Source organism: Helianthus annuus, chromosome 16, assembly GCF_002127325.2.
Source record: "Helianthus annuus cultivar XRQ/B chromosome 16, HanXRQr2.0-SUNRISE, whole genome shotgun sequence".
Lineage (NCBI taxonomy): Eukaryota > Viridiplantae > Streptophyta > Magnoliopsida > Asterales > Asteraceae > Helianthus > Helianthus annuus.
Genome location: NC_035448.2, coordinates 52,103,977 through 52,114,684, shown reverse-complemented (window position 1 = coordinate 52,114,684; position 10,708 = coordinate 52,103,977). Strand labels below are relative to the sequence as shown.

General features: G+C 37.8%; 1 protein-coding gene across 1 annotated transcript; it reads left to right on the top strand.

Annotated features, from left to right (window-relative positions):
• The first annotated feature begins 303 nt into the window (after positions 1-303).
• LOC118488293 lies at positions 304-3,025 on the top strand. Its single transcript, XM_035985623.1, has 2 exons — positions 304-491; positions 824-3,025. Exon 2 carries the CDS (start codon positions 827-829, stop codon positions 2,540-2,542), a length of 1,716 nt encoding a protein of 571 aa, XP_035841516.1. The 5' UTR covers positions 304-491; positions 824-826; the 3' UTR covers positions 2,543-3,025.
• Positions 3,026-10,708: the final 7,683 nt, after the last annotated feature.

Sequence of the window (10,708 nt, the reverse complement as noted above, 5' to 3'; positions counted from 1 at the left end):
TACGGTGGAAGTTGGAAATGTTTGAGGCTTTACGGTAGAAGTCTACTGTGTTACGGTGCAAAATTGATGTTCAGGTCTCACCGTAATTTACGGTGAGACCGTAAATTACGGTACGCAGAAATTTGGTGTCGGTCGTTTGGGGTTCCGCAAATAAGAAAAAAAAAATATAATAAACAACATCACGTGACTTTAACCCCAGCCACACATTCTTTGCATTCCACACTCTTCCATCACCATCATCTCTCTCTCAAACAAACCCAAAAACCTCCATAGTTTCTTCTACCTTCAATCTTTCATAAACCCTTCAATTTTTGTCCAAATCAAGTGAAATTTTGGTCTAACTTGACTAATTTTTCACAAGATTGTTGATTTTGACGAGAGATCTCTGAGAAAACGCACTTTTAGGGCCCGAATTTGAAACCCTAGTTCGAGATTATTTGGGGGTTTTGGAGTTTTCGGTTTCACAAGTACTCTTGCATCTTGAAACAAAGGTATGAAAGCTTATTGTGTATATTTTGGTGCTACATTGTGAAAAGTAAGGGATTTAGGTTACTTGTTCATGCCCACTTGCTTGTTCTTAGATATGAGTATGAAATTGCTTATTTGAACATGGTTTTGGTTGTAGATGTAGGATTTGTGGTTAAAGTAGTGAACTTTTGGGATGTTCTACATTGTAGAGACACCATGCCCAATTTTTGAAAAAATTTTGAGATACTTTTGGTTCACTAACATCTACAACCATGATAACAAGCAAGTGTGGGGATGATTTTGAAGAGAGGGTTTAATTTGGTGTTTGTTTTTGTTGCTTGTCTCATGTGTGTAGGGAATGGCTAAGACAAAGGAACAAGCAGGATCAAGTTCGTCTTCATCAAAAGGCAAAGGCAAACAAAAGGAGCAACCACCAAGAAAAAGGCAATATATGGGTAGGGTTAGTGAAAGCGAAAGTGAAGGCGAAGAAAAGATGGAGTTAGACCCGAGTGAAAAGCCGGTATGGAATTCGGGGTATTTGGATGATCAACCCGAGGTTTGGCAGCCAACACTTTACAATGATTGCATGAATAAATTGAAAAACAAGGCAGCCGCTTTTATTTGTGAGAAAGAAGTTGATGAGCCCCAATTTGGCCAGTTTGGGGTGTTTGCTAAATTTCGCGCTCTAGGTTGGGAAGGGGCGCTTAAATGCTTCGACAAAGACAAGAGTAACCTGTTCATGACGGAGATACAAGAGTGGATGGCAACGCTAAAATGTTACAACTTTAACAAGCCATCACAGATGAAGTTGATCGGAGAGGTACATGGGGTACCGGTGGAGATGTCGTATGATACACTGAAGAGGCTTGGAAAGTATGACAGTCTCCCATCTCGAGAGTACATGGTTCCCACACTTGATGACCTATTGCTTAAACCGGAAAAGCATGTTAGGTGGAACGACATGTTGGCAGCATTGTTTTTACCCGGTAGATATAGTGGTATTCTATACCGGAAGAACTTGAATATAGAAGCTAAATTGCTGCATACAATCTGCCTTCTCAATGTCATTCCAAGAAGGGGAGACAAAGAACAGGTGAGGTACCCGGAGATACCCGTTCTTTATTCGTTGATGCATGGGTCCCCACGTTTCCCGATACGTTACCTTATCATGCACCACTTATGGATCTGCCGGAATAAGTATGGAAGAGACATCGTCCAGTATTGTCGAATAATTACGGGATTGATGAAACAACAGAAAGCGATAACATCCGAAGACCGAGGTTTGACAAAAAGGCACCAGCCTTTTACATTGGATAGGTTGGGGAATGTTTGGACGTATACTCAGTCGGAACGTTATCATAAGTTGAAATCGGAAGGTCAAAGGTGGAGGGCATTAAAATTGGGTGCAAGAGAGTTGTTACCGGGAGAGCCGGATGAGCCGGAAAGTGATGAAGAAGTGGTTCCGAGTGGGAACGAGGATTATGCGGACGAGCCGCATGGTGGTGCAAATGTTGGTCTTGGGGGTTTTGGTGGAGGTCATGGTGGTATGTTCTACGACTATGCGCAGCAATCTTATGAGCCGGGGTGGGCTTATAGTGGTTCAATGCAAGAGGTGATCGAAAGTCAACGTCCTCCGGCGTCTATTTTTGATACATGGTCGGGGTCGGAGAGGTCGCTATTTGATCAGAACACGCGGAATAGCGCCAGTATGGAGCGGGCGTTAAAACATAGTTTCGATCGCCAAGAGGCGTGGAACCGTACCTTCGCATACTCTCGAGAGGTGGATACTAATAATAGATATCATGATGATCAAGCGAGGCGAATGCATGCGGATTGGCATGCCGGAAGGCCTGTTGTTGAGGATCCACAACATGTGGACTATGCCTCATTGCCGCCTTATGATGGTAGCATTTCATATCTGACTCCACCACTCCACCATTCTCAGTGGCTTGACCCAAGGCAACAGGAGGGAGCGCAACAACAAGCGGGGAGTAGCAGCGGCGCATTCGGATTTGGAGAGGGGAATGATATGATGTCATCCATCTTTGGACCTCCAGGACCGCGCTACTATTAATCAGGTGGTATTCTCTCTTGTGTATAGTTTGTACATATTTGTTGGTTTTATGTTGGTTATGGTTGGGAGGATGGGTGGTGTTTGATTATGTGGTTGATTGTTGGGTTGGTGTTTGTTGGTGGTGTCATGTTTAAAAAAGAAGAAAAAAAAACATAAAAAAAAATATAAAATGAAAAATACAAAAAGAAATTTGGGGTTTGAGAAAAAAGCTTTTGTTGATGTTGATTGAGTTAGTGATCAAGCCTCCCAAAGCCATACATTGGGGTCAATGTATCCCAAGTGTGGGGATGGGGGGAATTTTTGGAGTTTTTGAAAATTTTGAGCCAAGCGAAATAATGTGAAATTTTGAACGCCCTAACTTAACCCCAAGTTGATGCACCGGCAACCCTTGATACCTTTTTCGTTCTTGGTGAGAGTTGTAGCCACACTTGTACATAAATAATTGTCTTTGATGAGAGTGGCTACGGGTGGGGGTGCATTAGAACTTGTGCTTGAATGCGATTTGAGTCCTTAGTTAGACATGAATGTAGAAAGGATAAGGGCATTTAGGTAGCCTCGTCGTTGGTGTGAGCGAGTGTGGGATTTGGGGGGTTGGACCTCATAAGTATATATATGAGCATGGTAGTGAGAGGGGCGGGGGTTTGGACATTTAGTTGCCCATTTTGTGCCTTTAAAGCTTATCATTTGTTCCCCCTAGCTACTTACTTAAAATTTACCCAAATTTGACCCGGTCTTATAGTGTTAGTGATAGTATTAGTAGTTTTGCTAGTGTGAAGTAGATATGGTTAATGCGTTTTCGTATGGTTGTTTTCTTAAAAAAAAAAACAAGAGAAAAGCAATGAAAAAAAAAAGAAAAAGAAAGGAAAAAAAAGGGGCTTAATTGTCTTGTATATAGTAGTTTGTTTGTTTGTTTGTTAGTTTGTTTTTGTTCGTAATAAAAAGACTGGGTCGAATTTTCGCTACTTCATATATATTCCATTCCCTACCTATACACCTAGCCGCGTTACAACCTTGAAGTCCCTTTGATTTACATTCATGTTTGACCCATTTTAGGAGAATGATCGATTTAGGTACAAGCTTATGATTGCGCAACCACCCGTTTGCCTAGTGTGTGTCTAGCTTATCTTTGCTAGTTTTCACTTGTAGCCGAGAGGAGAGAATTTGAGAGGGGTGCATTGCTTGGGTGTTAAAAAGGGGTTGGTAAAGAGATTGCATGCTTTGCTTGGTTTAATTTGATCACTTGTTTTGAAATCGTTTTGATGAGTTGCTTGGGACAAGCAACGGTTAAGTGTGGGGATGTGACGGGTGGTCCTTTGGACAACCCTTAAGCATGTTAAAAGATGAAATAATCCTCCACTTAATCGTGTAATTATCTTGAATTAGATAACTACCGTTGCTTATGTTTCAGGTGCATTTCGGGGGCTAAAAGATGGATTAAATGCAGCTTTGGAGGCTTTGGTGATGAACGGGTCGAGCGTGGAACAAGGGATGAAAGAAAGAAGAACATTCAGGTCATCACCGTAAATTACGGTCCCGTCGTAATTTACGGTGGACCTGAAAATCAATTGGTTCCCACCGTAGCACAGACTATTCCCACCGTAACACTTTCATGTTCACCGTAAATTACGGTGATGCCGTAATTTACGGTGGAGTCTGCGAGAAAACTTGTAACTGCCACTTTTAAGTTAGTTTTGGGGTGTCTTTTCATTATTCTTTATCATTGGACGGTTTTGGATCATCATTGGGGCGATTTTTGGCTGCTTGCTTGGTTTGTGAATAATTCTTATCATCCGGTTTGTATTTTCGATTTGTATGAACATTGGTTTGATTATGATGATGATTCACCGAGCCATGTCCGGCTAAACTCTTCGGTGATCATCTTAGGTGAATGTTTCTTGAACTTTTGTGTGTTTTAATTCTGAATTTCTAGAATGATAACTTGCGTTGCTTGAATATCATGGTGTATGTTTGATTGCTTGTAACTTGTTAATCGATATTGCAATTTCTAGTCTTAATCGTACGTTCTTGGTGCCGTTGGCAATCGAGATATCACGGGAAGGGTTAGGGTTGGTTATTGATTAATTGGTCATCGGGAAACAACCTCGCGTTTATATAATCCGAGTACTTTGTTCCCTTTTATCACTTCAATCATCTATACACGAGTTATGTCTATGTAACTCTTTCTAGTTGGAATTACACACAATTGTTTAAAGAAACTGAAACCTAAGGTGATCATTGTTCTCTCCTAATTTGTTTTACAACCAACTTTGATTTGAATTAGTTTTTAATTTAGTTTTCTAAATCAACAATCCAAACTCTTGAATTTTAATTTCTGCAATTTAGTCTAATATTAGTTTAAGTACAAAGCTATACAATCAACACGTCTTCCACATACTCCCTGAGTTCGATACCCTACTACCACTATCTATAGATATTTGGGGATTAAATTTGCGTGACCCACGACATCACGTCACTGACCACTCAAGAAGCCGAACTCATTCCAGACGTGACAGTGGGTACGTTCTTAGTACATAACGTCTATGCAAAAGTATTATTTGATTCTGGTGCAAACCAAAGTTTCATTAGTATTGCATTCTGTCAAGCTCTTAACTTACCTCTAAATACCCTTAGGCAGATCTTTACTATTGAAACGACAGATGGAAATTCTGTCAACATAGACAAGGTTTTGCAAGAAGTAAAGATAGAATTGTTAGGTCATAAGTTTCCTGCAAACCTGTTACCTATGAATTTAGCCGGATTCGATGTAGTGTTAGGAATGGATTGGTTAATAGCCAACCATGCTCGAATCCTGTGTGATAAGAATTCCGTAGAAATCCGTACCCCCACAGGAGAAATAATTCTAATTACAGGAGATAGACCTCGAAAGCCACTAAAATTCATTTCAGTAATGAAATTGGCTAGTTATTCAAGGAAACAAGAAATGGTGTATATGATTTCTGTAATCATTAACACTAAAAGTAAGGAACTCCAGGACATCCCTATAGTTTCAGAATACCCAGATGTTTTTCCTGAAGAATTACCTGGTTTACCACCTGATAGGGAAGTAGAGTTTAGAATTCATTTAATTCCAGGTACTACACCAATAGCTAAGACACCTTATCGATTAGCACCTACTGAAATCCTAGAATTGAAAAAGCAGTTAGATGAATTACTAAGCAAAGGATTTATACAACCTAGTTCATCCCCTTGGGGTGCACCAGTGTTGTTTGTGAAAAAGAAAGATGGATCAATGAGAATGTGTATCGATTATAGGGAATTGAATAAGGTTACAATTAAGAATCGATACCCATTACCTAGGATTGATGATCTTTTTGATCAATTGCAAGGAGCTAGGTATTTTTCTAAAATAGACTTAAGATCTGGATATCACCAATTGAAAATACAAGAGGAGGACATACCTAAAACTGCTTTCAGAACTAGGTATGGTCATTATGAGTTTACAGTCATGCCCTTTGGATTAACAAATGCTCCAGTCGCATTTATGGACATGATGAGTAGGATCTGTAAACCATACTTGGATAAATTTGTGATCGTTTTCATTGACGATATACTCATTTATTCCAAAAGTCAGGAGGAACATTGTAAGCACTTACATGCACTCTTAACTTTGTTAAGAAAGGAAAAGCTTTATGCCAAATTCTCGAAGTGTGAATTCTGGCTACAAGAAGTGCAATTTTTAGGTCATATGGTGAATCACGAAGGAATTCACGTAGATCCTGTTAAAATAGAAGCAATCACGAATTGGAAAGCTCCACGAATGGCTATGGAAGTTAGAAGTTTTCTAGGATTAGCTGGATATTATAGACGATTTATTAAAGATTTCTCTAGGATAGCTGTACCTTTAACTAAGCTAACCTGTAAAGCCGTTAAGTTTGAATGGGGATCTAGACAAGAGGAAGCTTTTAGGATTCTAAAGCACAAATTGACAAATGCTCCAATTTTAGCTTTACCCGAAGGAACCGAGGATTTTGAAGTATATTGTGATGCTTCAAAATTAGGATATGGATGTGTGTTGATGCAACGCAAGAAGGTAATTGCGTATGCCTCTAGGCAATTGAAAAAGCACGAAGAAAATTATACAACTCATGACCTAGAATTAGGAGCCATAATTTTTGCCTTTAAGATTTGGAGACATTATCTGTATGGAAGTAAGTTTACTATCTATACGGACCATAAAAGTTTAAGGTATATATTTGGGCAAAAAGAGTTAAATATGAGGCAAAGAAGGTGGATGGAAATCCTAAGTGATTACGATTGTGATATTCAATATCACGAAGGAAAGGCAAACGTAGTCGCAGACGCCTTAAGTCGTAAGTATCATGAAAAGCAAAAGCGAGTCCGTGCTCTTAGGTTAAATCTACAATTAGATTTAATGGAACAATTGAAGAAGATTCAGGGAACGGCAATCAAGGACGATGCCGAAGGAATGAAAGGTTACCTAAAGGAATTAGAACAAGGAAAAGATGGAATTTGGAGATTCCACAAGAAACGAATTTGGGTACCTAAGCAAGGAGAATTAAGAAATAAGATTTTAGAAGAATCTCATAAATCAAGGTATACTGTACATCTAGGAAATAATAAGATGTACCAAGATTTAAGAAATAATTTTTGGTGGATAGGAATGAAAAAGGATATAGCCGAATACGTATCTAAGTGTTTAACCTGTTCACAAGTTAAAGCCGAACATCAGAAACCTTCAGGACTACTACAACAGTTAGAAATGCCTGTATGGAAATGGGAACTCATAACAATGGATTTTGTTACTAAGTTACCCAAAACCAGAAAAGGTAATGATGCTATTTGGGTAATTGTGGATCGATTAACCAAATCAGCTCATTTTCTACCAATGAAGGAAACCTTTAGCATGGAAAGGTTAGCCAAGTTGTATGTAGATGAAGTAGTATCCTTACATGGAGTCCCACTCTCCATTGTATCGGATAGAGATAGTCGTTTCACTTCCCGTTTCTGGACAAGGTTCCAAGAAGCAATGGGAACTCGACTTAATTTGAGTACCGCATATCATCCTCAAACGGACGGACAAAGTGAAAGGACAATACAAACCCTGGAAGACATGCTCCGAGCATGTGTAATTGACTTTGGTGGTAATTGGGATAGCCATTTACCATCAACTGAATTCTCCTATAACAATAGTTATCATTCGAGCATCGAAGCTGCTCCATTCGAAGCACTGTATGGACGCAAGTGCAGAACTCCCGTTTGTTGGGCAGAGATAGGAGAAAGTCAGTTATCAGGTCCAGAGATTGTGCAAGAAACTACTGACAAGATATCACAAATCAAGGAAAGACTGAAGACTGCTAGAGATCGTCAGAAGAGCTATGCAGACAATCGCCGCAAGCCGTTAGAATTCCAAGTCGGAGACAAAGTACTATTAAAAGTATCTCCTTGGAAAGGAGTAGTACGATTTGGTAAGAAAGGAAAACTGAGTCCAAGATATGTCGAACCATTCCCAGTGATCCAACGAATCGGACCAGTAGCTTATCGTTTACAACTACCAGAAGAGTTAGCTGGAATACATGATGTGTTTCATGTATCCAATCTCAAGAAATGTTTATCAGACGAATCCCTGGTAGTACCTCTTCAAGATATAGAGGTAAATGAAAAACTGAAATTCGTAGAGAAACCTTTACAAATAGAAGATCGGAAAATCAAGTTTCTCAAACACAAACGACTAGTGCTAGTAAAAGTCAAATGGGAATCCAAGAGAGGACCAGAATATACTTGGGAACTAGAATCAGAGATGAAGCGAATGTACCCTCATCTATTTCAGTAAATCTCGAGGACGAGATTTTTCTCAAGGTGGGGAGGATGTTACAACTATCACTAAAACCAATAATTAGGACGATAATTAGTCAATAAGAAAACCTTAATTGAGACACCCAAGTAATTCTGCACTAGCCCTAAAATTTTCAGAATGATCGGAATCAGGATCAGGGCCCCTAAAACTCGAGGGGGGCAAACCCTAGTTGATAATTATCTAAAATAAAACGTTGCAAACTTCTGATTGGTCAATTGTTTTGATTCACCAAGGCTAGTCCCGAGCTAGGCAGCCTATGAATTAGACTGCTTAGCTTACGGACCGTAAGGGCCAGGGCATACGGTCCGTAAGGGAGCCCCAAAAATTGCTATAAATAGCCGACATTGGCACTTAACTGTTGAAGTTGAAACGACGTAAATTGTCCCTGTGTACGTCGAATTATAGCTGTAATACCACAATAAACACACACACGATCACGAGGTGCTGCCGCAATCAGGGTAATAACTCGATCGCTATTACGATTCAACGTCCGATCGATTATAACTATCCAATGATTGTCCGAGTGCTGCTCAAATTGAGCTTATACTTTGTTATTCATTGTGATTTCAACTTGAATGTTTGAGTGCTGTTCGAATTCGGACTATGCTCTGTCATTCGTTGTGAATCCATTGAATCGTTAAGTATCGCACTTGATAATTGTTGTGAGGGTTTAATCTCGTGAATTGACGTAACTGCTGAATGTATATAACTATAAATTAGCTGAAAATCACAAACACCCATAGATCTATACCTTAAGCTACCTTTAATTATTAAAAGAAAAACTCGACTATCGTTTTTTTCTTAAGAAAATCACAAACACCCTCTTGTATACGTTTTTAAGAAAACACCCTTTTAAGAAAACCACAAATGTAAAAAACGAAATGGATAAATATGTAACTTTTTAAAGTTTTAGTAAAAATAAAAAGAATTGTGAAAGAAAAAAAAAGAATACGTTTAAAAAAACGAAAAAAAGAACTAACTAGCAAAATGTAAAAAAAGAATTGTGAAAAAGCCACAAAAACTAGTAAAAATGGATAAATATTTAAATTTTAAGATTTTAGTAAAATAAGGGTAAAATAGTCATTGCATAAAAAACGAAAAAAAACTAACTAGCAAAATGTAAAAAGAATTGTGAAAAAGTCACAAAACTAGTAAAAATGGATAAATATTTAAATTTTTAAGGTTTTAGTAAAAATAAGGGTAAAATAGTTATTGCATAATTTATATTTAATTATATAAATCAAAATGGGTAAATTTGCAATTTTATTAGTTAAGGAATGTGATATATGCAATTTTAGTTTTAAGTTGGATAAATACGCAATTAATAAGTATTTTAAGGGGAAATATGCAACTAACCCTTTTTTTATCGTTGGCCTAGCTGGAATAAGAAAAAAAAATTATTTACTCTTTATTAACACATTTTTAACCACAGGTTTTTACACTAGATCACAATTCATCCTTACACTTTTTTCAAAGAATTGAATCCAAACAACCCAAAAACTACGAACAATCCATTTTAATCACATGTATATCCATAATTCTATCTTACATTTTTCACCCCTTAATTATCATTTACCACTTAGAACCAAAACCCGAATGCTTACCAACAATCCCAACAATCACAATTAGTCGAACCCAAGGCCATGCCCCAATCCAAGAAGATGAAACTAAGGGGGTGTTTGGCCTAGCTTTTTTTATCTAAGCTTATAGCTTTTTTAGCTTATTTTTATAAAATAAGCACTAATGAGTGTTTGGCTTAGCTTTTTAAGCTTATGCTTATTAGCTTATATAAGCTAATTCTAAGAAGCTTATAGGAAGATGGTTATTTAGCTTATTTGAATAAGCTAATTTGAAGAAGATGGTTTTTTACTCAATTGCCCTCAAATGATACACACAATGATATTATATCTTTTCCCATAATACAAGCTCGTGAAAATTTCATGGTTTCAAAGAGCTTATCAACTTGTAGAATATAAGTTAATCCAAACACTTAAAAGTAGCTTATCAAATGAAAGAAAATAAACATAAGCTACTTTAAAATATAAGCATAAGCCAAAAAATAAAAGCTAGGCCAAACACCCCCTAAGGCCATTCGTTAGACCCAATCGGAACCCTATAAAAGAAAAGAAAAAAGCTTACAAAACAAAGCAGAAGAATCGTCCGGTAAGGCAGCTAGTATATGGTGGAGTTCGACAAGTAAGAAGATTTATCAAGCGCTTGGGTTGATATTTCGTAGGAAACCAATAAAGGTTATATTTTTTTATATACGTATCTTCTAAAAAATAAGTTTCATATAAATATTTATTTATTTATTTACCATTACCTATGTT